The following is a 20,049-nucleotide window of genomic DNA, read 5'->3' on the forward strand; positions in this document are numbered from 1 at the left end:
TACCTCCCAGCACCATTCCCGCCTGGCAACACTTGCGGAGGCGACAGGCTGGGCAGTTCTTTCTTCTGATCTTGTCGATGATGCAGTCATTTCGCCCCGCGCACAGATAGTTGTTCTGACCTATGCCACAGACACGAACGCCCACACATATGTGCACATTGTGAACTCGTGAAGAATCTGTCATCTGCATAGCAATTTGACTTTGCATGATGGAGCATTTAAAAACATTCTTAGGTTCACCTACTTTTTAGAAACTCACAATAAGCTAATATTAGCCTTGTATATGTTTTAACAGCAACAAACACATTTCTGCATCGAATGCAATGCCATATTTTTTTATTCAGAGCGCTCTCGCCAATAATATCTGGAAATCTAGCAGAATGTGTTTCACAAGCCAGAACTATGGTGATGAAATCCAGAAAGTCGAAACCAATTCAGAGTTTACGTGCTTAAACAAATTCTGCTTGATAATATTGGTCTGGAAAGTCAATAGACTGACTGGACTAAACAATGATCTCTTTTTTTATTATGGAGACACAAAACAGAGCTCTGCTTATATTTAATTAAAGTCAAAGTGGTTTCTCACACAAACAAGAAAATGGAGCTACATCATGGGACCTCGCTTGCTAGTACCACAATATAAGAATCGGTTTTACCCTTTCTAGCAACAAAACAGTTGTGTTAAGATGTTACAACAACAAACTGAAACCGTTTGCAAGGAATCACGTCCACATTACATGCATATACTTGTGATGAAGATGCAAACAAAAAAGCATGCTCTGATAGTATATGCATCGTCTTTGAAACTGATTGGTCCACAGCAGAGACAGCTTTCTTTTGAGCCTAGTCTCAAACGGCGTTAGACCAGAGGACGCCAAAAGGCGAACCGCACAAAGACAATGCCACCATCAGGACATACTTACTACCAGTGCACGTTTTTTTGTTTGCATCACAAGTACATGTGGTTGATGCGGACATGATTCCTTGCAAAAGGTTTCTGTTTGGTGATTTAACATCTTAACACAACTGTTTCATTGCCAGAAAGGGTAAAAACTATTCTTATAAATGGTGATACTCATCACCTGTATAAAGCCCTCACCCAGTGGTGGAAATTCCACATTCCCAGGGCAGTGGCCAATACATTCACAGGGAACCCCTTGCTGAATTCTCACAAACAAAATGTCAATGCAGAGCTGATTCGACACTCTGCCAGGATTGTAACTAAAATCCTTCCCCGATCGCGAAGCAGCGCCACTCCAAACCACTGCGCTTACCGCACCGGACACTACAGCACAATTAATTCAACAGTGAATAAGCACAGGCTGAAACAACGCATGGTAAACACTTTAATGAGCTACATCCGTGCATGCCTTTGAACAGTTTTGACCACTTCCTGTATAATTCTGAATACAAATACATTTTTATATTTAACCATGGAAGCCTCGCAGAGGCTCCGCAACAATTTTTCTGGAAAGTCCTAATTGTTATGTTAATGTAAACTGCACATTTCTCTTGTGTGCCTCTCAGTAATTCATAACTTCGAGTAGGTTCAGGCACAACAGCCACATGGGTGAAAGGCGAGCCTTGAGTCACCAGTATGGGGCGAATTTTTTCAATAACATTTGTGAAATATAAGGTGTGTTTCTGTATAAAAAGTAGGTCAATGTGAAATTGTTTGGCTCCATCTACACTGTTGTAAAGTTTGCCCTTTCATCCGATTTTTTGACAAAAATGACAAATGTCTCCGTTACAGGTAATGGGGCACGCTGCCAAGGTGGGGTCCATATTCTTTGGTTCTTTTGGTAAAGTCACGGATTAATTATGAACATGAAGCTATCTACGTGACTTTACCGAAAGACCCAAAGAATATGAATTCCTGCAGTCACGAAAGCTTTAAGTCAAGGCTCAAAGTGGGGTCGTTATTCCATTTTTTGTCCAAGATGAAAATCTGGCGTTTTGTGGTGTTTTTCATCAGCCCTCAAACTGGTCTCACTCCGGCCCTGAGAAACACAGACGTCCACATAGACGTCACGGTGGCGAGATGTTAACTACCTCGCCTGGTATACAGGAGGTGGTGGGTTCGATTCCTGCCCTGACGACTGCTGTACATTTGGACTTGTTTTCGCCGTGGTCGCGTGAAATTTTCTCCGGGTTCTCGGGTATTGCCCTCCACATTAAGCATCAAAATGCGTTCAGAGTATTTGGCTGCTACACATTTTCCACGCGAAAAGCCACTTATTTGAGTTATCATATGTGACCAGGTCGCTTTCTGAAAAATAGCTTTGTAGCTCAGGTGACTTTACACCTGGTAAAATAAAAAATAATTTAGTTTACATAGGATGCACCTTCGACCTACAAGGGATCTGAAGTGCTGTCCGCCACCGTCATGAGGCGAGATTTCTTGCGTGAATGTCGGAGGCACTTGAAGATAGCCTCACTGGAGGAGGCTGCACAGCTCACGTTCTAGGCAAGATGTATGTTGGGAGTTAAACTTCTATGCTCAAATTTCGAAATATTGCAATAGGTTTGAAGTTGATGAGTAACGATTGCAGCAATGCATTCCTTGGTCTCGCATTGCAGGACCGATTCTAACATGACTTGTTCCCCAGTTCAAGCGTTCACAATAAACAGAAAGGTCCCCACGACTTTGGAACGTACACAGATATGGGCCCATTTGTTTGGGATCCGTTGGTGTGATTATTAACAGCTGTGGACATAACCAGGGAGCATTCGCAGAGCATCCCCACTCTGTCGTAAACAATTTTAAATAAACTGTATCTCGAAGAGTCTCTGGCTGCGTATTGCATCACTTCTATGCGATTGGTAACACGATGTAACACACTTTTTGTGTTATTCTTTAATTGCTTATGCCTAAAAAGTGGAGAAAATGGCTATTATTCCCCATAACCTTTGCTATTGTGACCAGGACTTTACGTGAAGGAATGACACAAATGCACACCACGTTTTCTCATTGAAAACAGTTACATTTCAAAATGTCACTATCCTGGTTACAAAAGCAAAGTTTGTGGGGAATAATAGCCATTTTCTGTACTATTGATGCATAAGCAATTAGGAAATAACACTTACTACCCAGGAACAATTTTTTTTTGTTACACAGTGTAATCATAGGGATGGCCCTGCGTGGCACATTCTATGAGAAAATGAGCTCGGGACACTGGGTGTGAAAGTGAGGATTTGGGCCAAGAGGCTAATCTTTAAAATATGGGCCCAATGCGGCTTTCTCCACTTCACCAGTCAGATGACCCGAACAAAGGTTTTTGTTTTGGTTAGATGGCGTGAATATACATGCGTCGTTAAACCCGCCACCACCCTGACACAGCCAATTAGTTTGGTTTGTCACGTAAAGAAAACGTGCCAATTAGTTAATACTTCAGCAGTTACTACTTCATCAGTTACTACTTCAACTAATTGGCACGTTCTGTTTACGTGACAAACCTTACTAATTGGCTGTGTCGGGTGGTGGCGGGTTTAACGACACATTTATATTCACGCAATCTAACCCAAAAAAAAACCTTTATTACGGATAGCATAGGCCGCGAAAGCCTCCTACTTGTTAATCAGATGACCCTGCCTATGGTTCTCACAGCACCGCTAAGCTTCTGGTGGGCAACCGGCCCTCTCTTGAGTGGCAATTCACGCTCCCTTCCCCGCCGTCGAGGGACCGCAGCGTGGCAGGGCTTTAGTGCCGCCGGCCGTGCCTCTGGCCTTGGGCAGGAGCCCTCCCGGCGATCAGCCCAGCAGGATCACTTTCGCGAGCGCTACGCTCTGCTCACGACGGCCTTGATTTTTGCGTCCAAATGTAGATATATATTTTTTTACTTTCCATCTGGTGTGAGATGGCATAAAAAAATCGTGGGCGTCACCGCACCATCATGTGCCCGCCAGTGCACCCGTCGTGAGAGCCAAAGGCCGCAAAAGCTTTTGTGAGGACGTCAAACGCGGCATGAATCCAACCTCCGCCGGACGAATTATGCGAAGCGATGAATTTGACTGAACTTGAACCACCAAACGGACCGCACAGAAAATGAATATGTTCCACTCTGCGCCGCATCCGCACACGGCATGGCAGGGGCACCCACCTCCCCCATAAACGCTGGGATAATAACCAACAACAGTCATCGCGACCGTGTCAATAGATTCAAGCCGCGGCGCACACCTCGCCAATCGGCACCCAAAGTGACCAGACTCTGGCGGCACCCAAAGCGACACCGCTCTTCTCCAATGGAGCGATGCGTCGGATCACCAGCCCAGGACTCGGGCATCCATCGTCACTGTTGCTTTGAGCCGCACGGAAGAAGAAGATGACTTAAGCGGCTGCTTTGATCTTGGGTGACTGCCCTGCGCTCTCACGTGGGACGCTAGCCCTGGAGCCGCCGGGCCCCATCGGGAAGTGCCGTCTCGAGGCGTCGCGTGGACGAGGAAGCCCGAGCCTGGCTGCCGCGAGACGCAGAGACTGGCGCAAGCGCACACGCGGGCCACTCCAAACACGCGCGTGTCGCTCGGACGCAACGGCGCGCGCAGGCGGACAGCGCACGGCGGCCGTCACAATGCCCCCGTCGCGACGACGCGACGGTTCTAAGGGACATTTTGCGGGCAGGGCACGTGCACGCACGCATGCACGCATCTCTCCCGTGAAACCTACGCCGCTGCGCAGTAATTTAGTTTTGTCACGGAAATAAACAGTGCACAAAAACTCCCAAGCGATACGCGCATCAGCAAGAATTGCACGCTGTGCGTGCAGTCGAAAGCGAGTTACGTTTTTGAATTCTGTTAGGAAGATGTTGATTCGGGCCTTTTTTTGTTTCCCCATCCCGACTGGTACAAATGTTTTGGCCCTCTCCCTCTGGAATCTAATAACACGACAGCCATTCTCGGCTCTCCTTAATATTTTATTTGGGTTAAGACAGCGGTCCCCAACCTTTTTGGCACCAGGGACCGGTATTGTGGAAGACAATTATTTCACGGATCGGGGGGGGGGGGGTACCAGTCTGCGGCCCAGGGGTTGGGAACCCCTGGGTTAAGGGGCAATGGCAGAGCAGTGAGGGGAACCCTGCCTCGTGTGTTTATTAATACCCAGCGTTGCCTGTGCTCTCGCCAAGCCAAAAAGCTACAACCCTCTTCTTGGGTCTTTCGGTAAAGTCACGTAGAAGGGAAATAATAAAAATAAAACATAATAAAATAATTCTCACGACGTTTCGGCCACAACGCAAGCAGCCGTCCTCAGGTGAAGAGCAGGTCTGTCGGAAAGACAACCCTGCATGTCAATTCACCAACGCTCAAGGAGCACGACGGGTTATTGAAGTTCGATTCCCACGGCTTCACATCCGGCGACGAGCGACATCCGAATGGGAACCCTCCATAACCCCAACCGCATGCCCCCCCCGCCCCCCACACACACACCCACTCCGTCCCCCACCCTCCACCTGACGTCGCCAACCTGACCAGCGAGGTGAAGTATGGTCAAACAACCCTCACGAGAGGCACGGCTCGGGCGAGGGAGCCTTCATGAATCAGTTGGTTTAACTAAGGGCTGGAAACACTTTCTATAAAGTTTTAATACTCTATCTGCTGGGAGAACACAATGCATTGTCCCATAAAAATAAGCGATAACAAAGCCGTCCAACTTGCGAAGGCTACATCGAATAACCTACGTTGAGATAGTTTGCTGTTACCCAGATACAGTACCCAGATGGGTCAGGCAGATAGCTCGCTTGATTTCCTCGGGAAGTGATTCTTAAGAGCTCACGGGAGACCAGGAGTTGCTCTTCTTAAGGGAGAATATTGAGCTGCCGTCTGTGGCGCAGTCACTGATGCGGCGTGAGAACAGGCAGGGGAAGTGGAGGGCCAGAGGAAGGGATAGTATCGCGTTGGAGACAACGTGACCCCATGGTCTGGGGGCTCGCTGCTTGAGTAAGTAAATCCACATTAAAACGCTGCTGCCAAGTACAAACAGAAGCGGAGGAGCCATCTGAGACATTAAAGGTTTTTTTTTTCCCTCAACGCGTATTTGACCGCCGGGCTGCAGTGCAAAGCACGCCCACCTTGCAGTCTTCATCAAAGGTACCTAAAACCTCTTTTCCAATGTACAACCGGGCCAGGCTGGGGCCAGGCTGGGGCCATGCTAACCCAGCACGGCTCAGGAGGAGTCCGAATATTTTTCCCTGGCAAAAGAGAGCCATGCTTTTGACGTCACACGCAAACGGACACGTTAGGACAGCTGCGGCTGAAGCGGTAAGTGACCGCTTCCTGACAAGTTACACGGACTGATGTGACGCGCAATGGCGAAATTATTGAGCGCTGCCCCTGGCCCTGCTTGGCCCCGAGCCAGATTGAGATGTTTTGCGAGTCCAGCGTTTGGTTCTGATTCGGTTAATAAAATAGCCAGTGGGAAAACACCTGTACTCTACTGTGAGCGCCAAGCATTGGCTCCATTGGAAACCGGTATTGGGTTGCATCCCTGTGCACTAACCGAGGTGGGGAGATGTTAATTACAGGCGGTCGTGGGTTTGATCCCAACCCTGACGCCTATATACATTTGGAGTTTGGATGTTCTCCTCCTGGTCGCGTGAATCTTTCTCTGGGTCCTCTGGATTTTCTCTCCATATTTCGAAACATGTGTTTAGGGTATTTGCTATACATTTCCACGTGATAAGCCACTTCGTTGAGCTATCATTTGTGGCCAGGTCGCTTCTGAAATGGAGCCATATAGCTCAGTGGGCCTTACCTGGTCAAATAAAAAGTTTCGTTTTATAAACAATTTGGATTTGAAAGGTGTCGGTGGCCAATCACGCGACATAACTAACGTAACATGACGAGACACCCTAGTCATCTGACTGTGGAAGACCAATGCGACAGAGCTTGTGCTATCGCGTGTCACAAGCGCCATCTTAATGCCGGTCAAGTAAGACAGGGAGGGTGGATCGAAAAATGAGACATCGATCATCACTTGATGCACCGCTGTTCCGAGGCCAACTCAAAATAATAGAAAATTACACTAATCAATTCCGGAACATTTTTTTGTCATGAATCTTTTTTTTTATGCTTAATTAAAATAACTCTTGAAAATGAATCATCTATTTAATAAAAATGACTAAGAATTATTATTTTTTCCATTGCATTAGACGACATCCACAAGTGCAGAGAGCGATGTGTAAAATATGAGCAGAACGGCGGGGGAGACCAGACGCTGCGTTGTGCAGGCTCCCTTTAAAAGTGAAAGTGGTGGCTCAACTGAAATGATTTGGAAGGGCCTCTGCCTCGAATCATCGGGAGTGGTGGCCCATTGGGGGCCCTACACAGGAACTATTTTGGGTGCCCCCCCCCCGCCACCTCTACCCTCCCACACCCTGCTGTCAATTCGTAAAGTCCCCAGTGAGACGACTGAATAGAAATAGACAATAGATAGAGAGAAGTAGTGAGATAAGATAAATGGAGACAAAATAGAAGAGAGGTCCAAAGAGAGAGAAGAAATAAATTCGTAATTTTTATGTTCATTGCTTTAATGTTAATTAGGCTTTGTATTCCAGCTGACATCTGGTACATCATATTTTATGACCCCCCCTTGAGCTACTTGGGGCCCTAAGCTATTGCTTTATTTGTTTATGCCAAGTCCCACCACTCCCTGTCCTTAATTAAATGCTCCACCAACACTGGGTGAGTGGACGCTGGCAGTGCTGTGCGGCCGGGAGGAATGAAATGATCAATCGATTAAAACTGATACCCATCATGCTCACAACAGTCATCGAGTAGCACGTGATAGAATGGTTTATTTACAATTCACGAAATTGAAGATACAAATGTTACATTTGCTCCAATTGAACAAATGTCTCGGGTAATTCAGAGGAGAGCAAAGAGGCCGTCCATAAATGACGTCACGCGATTTTGGACGATTTTTTAACCCCCCCCCCTCATCACACGGCGTGACAAAAAGTCAGACCCCCCCCTCAAATATTACGTCACAAAGCTCTGCCCCCCGCCCCCCCCCCCAAAAAAATAAAACATGCTTCAAATCGCTTTAAACTATTGTCATTGTAGTGCGTATTTAATGTGCCACTGCACTCTGATGTTGTAGGAGAAAACATTTATAAAAAAAAGTATATTTAATTATGGAGAACGTGTTGTCTAGATTTATTTAAAGTTGCGCATTTTGATGTGACGTCACATTTCTAACCCCCTCGTCACACATCGTCACAAATGTCTGACCCCCCTCCCCTAGGTGCGTGACATCATTTATGGACGGCCCCAAACGAGGAACACGGCACGAACGAGACCGCAAATAAAATCGATTCTACGGTCAAAAGCACGACCCATCGTGAATCCAAACAATTCACGGAATGGCAAGAGGGGCTGGCTGACTGGGCAGCAATGGTCACCATTCCTCCCTCCCCCCAAGGGGGCTCGCAGCTCCGAGTGTTTATCTCCAGCTGGGGTCGACCTTCTGCGGAAGCTGAAGTGCAGCGCCGGGGGTCATGGCCGGAGCACTTGAGAACGAGCGCACATCTTGCCACGTCAACACTCCTGGGGACAGCGGCTGTGAGAGAGACCAAACTGCGCCATGACACGTCAAATTCATCAAAGTTTCATCCCGAGGGCCTTCTCAAAGCCATGAAATAAATACGAATGTGTCCGAGTGCTCTCCTGCACTGCTATTGTGGTACTGGTGTTGTCCCAAGGTGATTTACAAACCACAGGCGCTGCACATGGATGCCAGTCATTATGAATGGCAGGTTATTAGTTTCACATTCGTTGTATGCGTACGTGCGCTTTCTTTGTGTAATTAATCTTAAAAATATGTATTTATTGTCACCACTTCAATCATTCCTCGAGTAGAGTCGAGTTTTTAATTTTTTAAAGAAAACTCGCAACCCGCACACGTCCTTCAGACGTGACAAGGTGTCCATCCCAGCCAGCAAAACTTGTGATATTACATGGGGCCGTCTCTCACCACGGCGCTCTTATCTCCTCTTTCCTGTATATCCCAATTCACCTCGCTCTCTCACTTTGTTCGTTTCTATATTCCTCTGCCTCATCTCCATCTCTCTCCATCCCTCCCCATCCCCACTCTATCTCACCCACTTCCCTCCCTCATCTCTCTCCCCGTTGCTCACTCTACCGTCACCTGCCCTCCATCCCTTCCTCCCCCCTCTATCTCCCTCCCGTGTCGCACGTGCGTTGGACTCCAACACGTCCTGGGTGGAGGGAGGGTGGAGGGAGGGAGGGTGGAGGGAGGGAGGGTGGAGGGTGGGTGGTTGGAGGGAGGGGGGTGGGTGGAAGAAGGGGGGGGTTGGAAGGAGGGTCGGTGGAGGGAGGGAGGGAGGGTGGGTGGAGGGAGGGAGGGTGGGTGGAGGGAGGGTGGGTGGAGGGAGGGAGGGAGGGGGATGGGTGGAAGAAGGGGGGGGTTGGAAGGAGGGTGGGTGGAGGGAGGGAGGGTGGGTGGAGGGAAGGAGGGTGGGTGGAGGGAGGGAGGGTGGGTGGAGGGAGGGAGGGTGGGTGGAGGGAAGGGGGTGGAGGGAAGGAGGGAGGGTGGGTGGAGGGAGATGTGACGTAAGCGCGCAGGAAACCGGCTGAACCGCTGTGGGATGCGGGTGACGTCATCACGCCCCAGATGTGCGCGGTGACATCACCACCCAGAACGCTTCCTTGGCCACGTGCCAGCCATGAATTCTGGCACGTGATCCAGGCAGGCAGGAATCCAGCCAGGATACGTTTTTTTTCTAATATAGTAGTAAACTTTCAAGATATCGTATAAATGGGTGGACTGCACCATGAACCCAGAGTTCAATTCCCTGGTTTGGCTTATGTCATAGTGAATGATATCTGACCTGGTACTGAGCAGCATGAAGTATGGTCATGCAACCCGACCACCAACACGGAATGAAGAAGGCTTCATTCAGCAGTGGACTGAAAAGGGTCCGTAAATTAAACCAGGGCTGTCGTATTGTTAGACTGTGCGTAGCGACACCCTGGACACCCTTGCAAATGCGATGTTCCATCTCAAGGGATTATCCGCGTGCAATGTTTAGATAAATCGAATGAAACGTGCAGAATACAACTCTTGTGTGTACTATATATATAAACCAGCCACAACCTCCAGGACAATCACAACAAACAGACTGATGTGGAGCCACTGCATTCTTTCACCCAATATCGCACCTCGACCTCTTCAATTCGCCTCCTACAAAAATCAGGGAAACTCGCTGGGTGCCCTGTCTGCGTACAGCAAACTATCCGGATGGAAACTATTTGATGTAGCCTTCGCATACGAGAGGGAAGTGTTTCCGCTTGCCGTATGTTTTTCTCCCACAATACAGGGCGTTCTCTCGCCAGGGAACGGGAGAGATGTGGACCACCACTACTCAACACGCTGCCGCCATGACACTCACCAGGACACGCGGACCGAGAAACGAACGAACTTACGACCGATATTAGATGTGGCCAGACACTGAACTCATTTTGCAGAGTTTGTGGTGCTGTACGGTACTATGTAAGCTGTATCGCGTGATAGATATTTTCTGCTGATATGTATCATTTAAACGCACGTTCAGCGTCCATATCGAAAAGAAAAAACATTTCCAAATTACTGTGATCATCCAAAATAAAATGTTTACCTTGTTTTAATAGGCAAATCCACTGGCAAATTAGGCCATGGCAACAGCACGGAGTGAAAATACTTCCCTGTGAGCTTTGTCACACTCAAACACACGGACATGACATCTCCTATGGCAGACAAACGCTAATGATGCTCCAAGCTAGGCAGACCTGGGGTTAGTGAGAGTGGCAGTGAACCTTTGTCTCCGAGGCCATTTCACAATTCCCAAGGACAGAGCATCCCTTCAGACAGCCACCGACCGCGGCAAGAAGAGCCAAAGATTAACGGCTGAAGAGATCTGATGGCAGTCACGTGTCAGACGAGGAACATCTGCGGCACTGAAATTAACAGCGAGTTCAAGCCACACGTCGCTTCATGTGACTCCGGCGTCGCAAGCAGAGACGCGGGTGGCATCGCGGCTGAGGCGGCAACGCGTTCGAACGCTCGACGCGTAGGGGTCACGGTGCGAGCCCGGCAAGCCACCCTGGTTAATGCCGCGGGTACAAATTGCAATTAATGCGCGTCGTCCGCTTCACAGTGGCCGTGGAAACATTGCGTGGCGTTAGTCTATAAAACAGTAGGGCATGTGTGGTGGCACCACGGTCACTTTGTGTCCTACAGGGAAAGCTGCCACTTGGGGGAATACCGCTTTAAAATGTGTCAAGATGAGATGCGACGTTAAGCACTGCGAGATGCCGCAGCGTTATAGGAGGGCGCTTCACAGTGGCCGTTGAAGATTGCGTGGCATTCGTCTAAAAACAAAACAGTAGGCCATGTGTGCCAGAACCACGGTCGAACTTCAAACGATTGCTCGCAAAAATATTTTTAAGTTAATTATTCACAAATTACCTAATTGGGTAAAACCACAAAGGAGCGTTGCCCCCTACTGCTGACTACACTCGTCAGTTAAAATGTCTCCGATGGCCTCGCGCTATTATATTATAGGCGGCAATTTGCGACGGTACTAAATTATTGTTGTAAATAAAACGCTGGCAAGTGTTGCTTTGTGGCCGAGAGCTGCACATTAATGAAGGCAGCTAAGGGATGACACAGGATCCTGGGAATTAAAGGAAATAAAAACGACTCAATTCGTTAAACCCATTGAATCAGTTGGCACTGCAATGATTAAAGTCATGTATTAGTTGCCAACTGACAAGGCAGAACATTCTTTTTTTAAGCATACACATATGCTTAAGACATGAAACTAAAATAATGGCAGAACAGTTCAGATATTAATATATAAATAAAGTTTGAAACCTTTAGCAGAAATGCACAACACATTTAAGTTGGTTGCACAAAGCAGTGCCCACATAAAAGCCGCAAGAAAAATGTAATTCCAAGGAGGAATAACAATCATCGTCGTAATAAATAGTAGAAAAAATGTCACCAAAATTTACTGCCATGTTGGGATTAACAGGTTGTTAGCACATGGTATGCAAGAAACCCTGGGTCATGGTGCCATGATCTCAAACCCACATGACGCCAATCCAAACACAGAAACAAAAAAAAGCCCCACCACACCATCGCGAAGCCAACACGTGAAAAGTGCTCCACCATCCACAGCCATCACATTATGTTCTCTTGGCTCTGCTCTCGTCTCCCCAGTCCTCTCCCAGCTGCCCTCTGCACAGTTGAAGGGACCTTGAGGAAAATATTTCCGAGCGGCCCTTCCGTAGCCTGCAGGCATTTTAAAAGTCAGCCACCCTTTTTCAATCGCCGAGTCAACATTGCCGGGAATTCGACGAGGATGCTCACCCACCCGTCCGCTCCTCCTCAAGCGATTCGCGAGGCAAACGGCGGGTTGCTCGTTAAGTCAGCACGGCCCACTCGCTACGCCGAACGTTCGTTCCTTGCACCGTCCGCGATCCAGATTTGTCAAAAAAATTATTCCGCAAAATTACTCGGTGTGGATTATACACACGGCGGCAATCATCGCCCCCCTACTGGCAGACTGCAGCCCGTTTGCAGGCCACGTCCTGGGTCACCTTGTGCCCACAGGGACAGCTGCCACTTGGGGGAGTCCCCTTTTCAAATTTGTCGAGATGAGATGTGATGTTAAGCACTCCGAGATGCCGCAGAGGTATATAGGAGGGCCCAATAGCAAAAAGAAAATCGATCGTATTGTTATTATTATTCTGATAGAATGACTCTCGATTTATGCAGAATATACATTAAAGATTAACAAAATATATTTTTCAAGTGCCTTCAATCAATGGATTGTTAAGATAGAATGTTCTCTGGCAAGACCATGAGATATGGCGACAACTTGGGAAGGCCATCATCCAGCAGTGGATAATATCATGGCTGTGGCTATTTAAGATGATGATGGTCATGATGTCACATTTAGCCGAACTTGGTGAACAAAACTGTGCAAAATGAGATAGAAAAACAACTAAAAGGGGCAACAGAAAGAAGACCGTGAATATTGGACAACAGCGGAGGTAACGCTGGGACTAAATCGTGACTCAGTCAGCTGCACGTGTCCAGAGGAGGCACGGGACGACGCTTCGATGCAATCACTAAAATAAATTCTTGCCCTCGTGTTACGACGTATACCATCACGCCAGTGAGAATCAGATATTTTACGTTCATTCCAACTACCGCAACCGCACATGCAAATGAAATCCGCATGCCGCATTCGGGAGAGTGAAACTAACAAGGCATACCCGTACACGCAGTGGACATACCACACACTCAATGCAAAGCAATGCAGTCCAAACGAGACATTGACAAAAAACACGATCGACATATACGAATCCCAAAATCGTAATAAAATCGGGGCAATTCAGCTTCCTCACGATGAGCAGGTGAGGAAGCCGAGGTGCCATTTGTATCGCCTCGTTTCCACCAGCACTACTCTCCAATCTTTTAAAAAAAAAACTTTGTAATACGAGGTGGGGGTGGGGGCGCTTTGTGACCATACCTCCCCACTCTGGCCAGCGTGCAGCCGTGGGGTGGCACAGGACAGGCTCTGACGTTCACTCGCCACTCACGCTGCTCGCCTTGGGGGGGATATGCAATGGGGTCAACCAGTCGCATAGTGAAGCGCTCCTCTGGTCACTGTGTCACCAGCCCCTCCCCCCCACCCCGTGGCAAGCGTGTCGTCCATAAATACAAGTTGCATTGTGAACATTAAAACAATCACATCGTGCCATTTTCGTAGATAAATTGTTAAAGGACGTGTGTCCCAGTACATCACGAGACAATAGTAACAATGGCGATTTTTTGTTGTTGTTGTGTAATGCTGGGTATTGTTTTCTTCTTTAGATATCTGCACAGCTCACTGGGTTCCATAATTGTTTTGATACCGGATACCAACATTGCAATAACAAGAGCACTCTGTTTCAATGGCATCATCATCATCATCAGACGTGGTCAATCCACTGCTGGATGAAGGAATGCACACACGCTGCAGTCACCAGCGCACCACGAAACTCACTCGCCAGTCGCACGCACACTCAAGAGATCTTGAATAAGCATTTATTTTAATCCTACATTTTTAAAATGCTATTAAGCTTGCTTCATAATGTATCAATCCGTAGTTTTAAATACACGTTCTCCCCTTTACCCAAAGCTTTCGTTTAATTAACACTTGTCGTTTTGAAGATTTTACAATTCGTTTTAGACGGTAGAGTGCCCTGGGACGAGATGTTACGAAAGGGGCGGCGTAAGCTCGATTCATTATTTTAGTGGCGAAGTTCACGGGGTTGCACTGCCTTGCCCTACGCCCACCGGGCTTCACTTGCCGAGCACGGCAGGTGAAGCGGGCGGCGTCCGCGCGGCTGACGAGAGCGGGGCTCGCGCTCCGTGTGAAACACAGTGCTGACATATTCTTAGGTTTTTTCGGTAAAGTCACGTAGGTAAAAAATTAAAATTAATAAAAGTAAAATAAAAATCACGACGTTGCTGACAGGCGCTCCACTTTCTCTGTGGCTGCCCCACCAGCAGCTGGGTGGCCTCATGACCACCACTACCACCACCACCACCCCAGCTGTGTGGCCTCTTGACTCCGGTTCAACAGAAGCGTTATAAAACACCAGGGCAATCTGCCTTGCAAGTTGTGTACCACGCAATGATTCTGATAGCACGCTTACAGCTACTTCCCTTTCACAATTGGTATCATCATCACTCGCCGCATTCCAAGGCAGACCATTGTGTGTGTGTGTGTGCTTACAGAGAGGGATACAAAATGTGAGAGATCATAAAGAGTAAGTGCGTGTGATTTTTTACAGCTTCATGGGTAGTGAATTTAACGCTGTGAAGTGGGCTCCTAGCTTTCTCCATAACCACCAGCGCCTAACCACACTCTTTCACGAGACACGCACTCTGGCCCGACTGCAGTTTGTAAAATTCCACAAAAACAGGCACATAAAAAAAAAATATATATTTTTTTAAACTAGGCACGCCTACATCATTGTTCAGAGACAATCACTGCCAGGAAATTGAGCCCCATGCCATCGTGTGTGCGAGATGTCAATGCCGGGTGAGACAACTTGATCATCGATTGCGAGCATCATCATAAAGTAATAGCTGTTTTTTATTTCACAGGTGAACGGGGTGTACAACTAGACGAGCTAATGCCAGACTGGTGACGCACACGCGCTTGTAAAACAAGATAACACTGTGATCTCGTGACGCTTAAACTTGGGCTTATTTCTTTAAATTACATGTTTCGTTTCAGCCCAGTAAAGTGCTTCACGCAAGTTTTGTGTTGATGTCCCGGCTGGCGCTTCTTTTAATCGCGTGGTGCATTCGGACAGGCGAACATCTGCTCATAGCCTTGAGGTAACAGAACGGATGACATATCCACTGAAATATACCGTATGTCCTAGGATACTAAATTACAATTAATCCAATTATCCTTTAATGATTCACATCATCATCATCACCCACATGCCAAGAGATGCACCGTGACATTTTCCCTGTGAGATTCCTTCAAGCTCACCGCAGGTACGAGCATTCAAGGAAGGAAGCTTTAATAATTTAGTGACTGTGGGATTTTATTCAAATTTGGGCATCACACTGACACACAAAACAAACACACACACAGTCATCATCTTGAATTATCTGCCCAAGGACAGCTCTACTGCTCATCATCCCATCCAACCCCAAATCTTATCCCATTAGACCATCACTGGAAAGCAGACCGTGCTATGAACTTGGCGACCTGAGTTTCATTCCCTACGACAGATAGCATCGGTGGCAAACAATATCTAAACCACTCTTGGGCCCCCGTGCATTGACCAGCATGGTGAAATATAGCCAAAACAACCCCCGTGAGCGACACAGCATGGGGGAGGCTCTCATCTCGCGGTGAATGTCTTAATTATTGTTCATTACTTTGTTAAATGTTCACAATGTATATAAGCTGCATTATCAGGGGTTTTCAAGTTTGGATTGTAATTTCAGAGCCCCAGACCTATTAACCGAGAAATAAGTTAATGCTGAACACTCAATTCTTTAAACCTTGAGGTGGTGGGGGGGGCAGGGGTCAGGAGGGGGTAGAATGGTGAGCGGCCTCTCTGGGTGCATGAAATAAGAAGCCAAATGAGCCCTGCAGAGTGGTGCTGTGCTCCCATTTTCTGAAATATTATTCCGAGCCACATCAGGAATATATATCGCGAAAAAATATTTGAAATGAAATTCAATACTAACAATGGATTATTTTCATATCCCGTCATTCATGCCATTTTCATCTCAAAAAGCGGTAGAATCTGTAATGCGAACAATTTTTGAACGGAGGCGTGGGGATCCACAGAAAAGCGGGAAGGCAGCCAGCGCCCAAATTTTTCCAAGGTCTGCGGTCCTATGTTGGGATGTTTGGCCAACTCCATTCATGAGCGTTTATGCTCATGAATGTGACCTCAAACACAATTTGTTGATTTTTCAGCAGTGTCGATTTTCTGGATTTATTTGTTTAGGTATTACAAACCGGCCTTCGGATGACGCTCCGCGCGACGAGCGATGTACAACGGCAAACCATACAGCCGTTGCGCGAGGAGGTGCGTGAGCGCACCTTCGGAGGCGCGCTTGAAGAACACCTTGCAGCTGCCGCAGGTGATGACGCCGTAGTGGCAGCCGGAGGCCTCGTCGCAGCAGATCACGCAGATCTTCTGGTTGCCATGGCCACCCTGAACGGGTTGCCCCATGAGCCCTTCGTAGCTGTTGCTGGAATGCAACCAAGGCACAGGGAGCAGAACAACAACAACAATGCGTCAGATGGGTTTTTACCCGATTGTTATAAACAATATTCTTTTCTCGTTATATTTTACGAGTGATTTGTTTACCTTTCCTATACTCTGCACACTTACTGTGTTTTTCTATTGTTTGTTTGTGTAACCTTCTGACCTGCCCCAACTGGACATGTGTGAAAAAAGAGCTTTTTATAGCTCATCAGATTCCTCCAGTATAAAGAAATATTGCGATTCTGATTCTGTGTGCTGAACTTCTTTCGCACCCCACGTAGGCAACCCAGTGCGTCGCGCAGAGACTGTGGCACTCCGGGTGCGATACGCCAAGCTGTAGCAAGTACAGCAAATAGGTTGCAGATTTTTTTTTTTTCCCAATGCGGATTTAATTTTGCAGGTTATTTGATCACAGTCATGGGTTTTCTTTCAGCTGCTCTGGTCTACGCCCGCAAGTAAAATATCCAATCTCATCAGCTCTGGGTAAGCTAAGCATGTTTGAGCCTGGTCGCTACTTGGATGTGAGACTGCTTGTAAATGCACGGGTGTTGCTGGTTTGAATGCTGCATGTCAGCAAATACAGACAATTACAATGCTCAAAGTAAAGGCCTGGCATGTCAACTTAGAGGACGGAGGCCCTTAGAGATTGAACACATTTCACACGTTTCACTTTGGCACTTGTAAAACACTTGAAATCATACCTTACATATTTTTGAATAGCTTACTAATCCACAACTCTCACTCGCCATGGGGAATGCATAAATAATGATATGCTATTAAATTAGTCCACAAACATTTTATCATCTCTTTAACAAGCAATATCTGGTCAACTTAACAGACTCCATGCAGTCTATTCTGGAAGTTAATGCGTTTTACAGTTTTAAAATCATGCTTTGGTCACGTGATGAATACATAAACTTAATACAAAACAAGTGTTCTGATCACGCTGGAGATGAACTTAATGCTTTGTTTTATTGCCCAGTGTGATACACGCGGCTCAGTCGATCACTTAAAACGCTGCAGACTCATCTCACAGGACACCTACACGTTCAATACCGTGGCTCACGTTCAGTTGTTACCGTCACTTCCGAGGTGTTTTTTGTTGTTGTAAATATGTATTTATTGTTCCCACCACGGGGGGGTCGGGGGGGGTGTACAACTCCGCGATAGGCGAGTGGTGCTTCGCGAGATAGGCGGCCCGGACAGACAACCACCGCGGACGTGTCGGACCGCAGCGTTCTGTGGTGCGTGGTGCGTCAGATCCCTTCTCTTTGGGGAAGGAAGTGGGGAAGAGGGAGGGAGGGAGGGAGGGGGGCGGGGAGTCTCATCTCAAGTTCCATCGAGTAAACTCAGCGTCTCTGGAGTGGCATTCAAGAGGGGGCCCAAGATCTGGGTGAAGAACTCCCCTTCGCTCATTCCTCAGTTTCAGACTCAGGTGTCCTTCAGCTGCTCGGGCGAATAGGGATCCGAGGTGTTTCTGATATCGGCTAAAATTAGAATAATAATAATTCGTGATTACTTAAAACGTTCCGAGGTTGCCCAAGCAGTATTGAAAACAACTTTGATATTTAATGTTATGTTTGCAGTCCGTATGGCGAGCGTGTGTTTTGGATTATTCTACTCTGCCAATAAAATACCAGTCCTTGGGCTCGACTGGATCTGGGAGAGATCTCACCAAGTCAAAATGTGGGCTTGGTGCACCGCATTGGTTACATCAAAGGTACGCACAAAACCTTGACATAAACAAAGATTAAAACATCCGAGTCCATTTACTTCACATAATCGCAAAACTAATAATAATACATTGCAGCCCTTCGTCATTCAACAATCTAAACTAAAACGTTTTAATTGTACCAGGTCCGCTGAACTATATAGCTCTTTTTCAGAAGCGACCTGGCCACAAATGAATGCTCGTGTCAGACAAATACTCGAAACGTGTGGTGTTGACTCGGAGAAAAATCCACACGACCACGCGGAGAGTGACGCGCAAGCTCTGCATATACAGCAGGCGTCAGGCTTGGGACCGAGCCCATGAGTTCCTGTATACCAGGCGAGGTAGTGAGCGTCCTGCCACCGTGGTGCCCCAATCGTGTTGTTCATGGACATTCTTTATCCATACTTCACTACGCTGGTCGGTGTAGGTTGCAGGAGTGAGGGTGAGGTGCCAGGACGGGTGTCAGATATCACCTGCCACTGATTTCAGGTGTGGCTGGGAATCATATTCAGGTCGCCGGCAACGTAGCGATATGCCCTAACAACTATGCCACCGCTCCCACGAACACACAAACTGCACTACAAGAACGTGTGTGCGTGCGCACAACAACGAGCGGAGCGCTGAGCAGCTAAAACTCAAGTTAGCAGAGTAGGGGGGCACAGGTGGTGCATCGGCAAGTCATCTCAGTCAACCCATGGGATTTGGATCTGTCCCATGACATCCTGCCAGAGGAACACTTCATGTTATTTAAAGTGCACATAGCCTGGCACAAGCGCCGTGGTGACGTCACCACCACTTACTGATGAATGGCGGTGGTGGTTGTTGTTGTTGTTGTTGCTGCATGCGTGCACGATGCTGCGGCAGCCAGCAAGCTGCGCAATAGACCCGGCCACCTAGGTTAGATTCCATGTCACTGCAAACATCAATTCGCAAGTGGCATCCAGTCCCTGTGTTGTGCCTCTCCCAGGTCGACTTCGCCTTAAATGAGCACCTGGTGGTGTAGCCTCTAAACGTCAGCACTGGGCCAACAAAGGTGGCCTGGCATGGTGCTGACAACACCACCACCTTGTTCCATAGCGATATGCCCTAACATAGCAAAAGCCTCAGAGGTCTGTAATGGGTATTCATGGGATCACTGTCTTTGTGTGTGTGTATATACACACATACACAATGTAAATTGCAGCTCAAGTACAACACATACAATGGGTAAGAGAAGGTAAAAAAAAAAGTTTTCGAGATGAGTTGCCTAAGTTATGTCCTTGAATTTAATGTGGAGACTAATTACTTACCGCTTACACGACGTTGCCATAAGTGTATTGGCAATACACAGAGCCGTATACAAAACTAAGCTACGCTAATGAGGGTGAGCCAGTGCATGCTTCTCACAACATTTTGATTGCTACTTATTATATACACACACACGCGCACGCATAGCGCAATCTATACTCCACACAGAGCACAGCATATCTTCAGTCGGCCAGAAAATAATTTCCTTCACGTAATACAATGATTTAGTCAAAGGAAGAATTGCACGTGCGAGT

At 47.4% G+C, this 20,049-nt stretch overlaps 1 protein-coding gene across 2 annotated transcripts in view; it reads right to left on the reverse strand.

Annotated features, from left to right (window-relative positions):
* The window catches only part of LOC144724130 (mineralocorticoid receptor-like), a 123,502-nt gene that overhangs the window by 69,427 nt on the left and 34,026 nt on the right, over positions 1-20,049 (reverse strand). For both annotated transcript variants that reach the window (XM_078603028.1, XM_078603029.1), the window contains exons 2-3: positions 16,626-16,777; positions 4-120 (exon numbers count right to left, since the gene is read on the reverse strand). In XM_078603028.1, the coding sequence (XP_078459154.1) occupies positions 4-120; positions 16,626-16,777 (269 nt within the window). The remainder of the gene's footprint in view (positions 1-3; positions 121-16,625; positions 16,778-20,049) is intronic.

The sequence above is a fragment of the Lampetra planeri genome, chromosome 19, assembly GCF_965212315.1.
Source record: "Lampetra planeri chromosome 19, kcLamPlan1.2.h2, whole genome shotgun sequence".
NCBI lineage: Eukaryota > Metazoa > Chordata > Hyperoartia > Petromyzontiformes > Petromyzontidae > Lampetra > Lampetra planeri.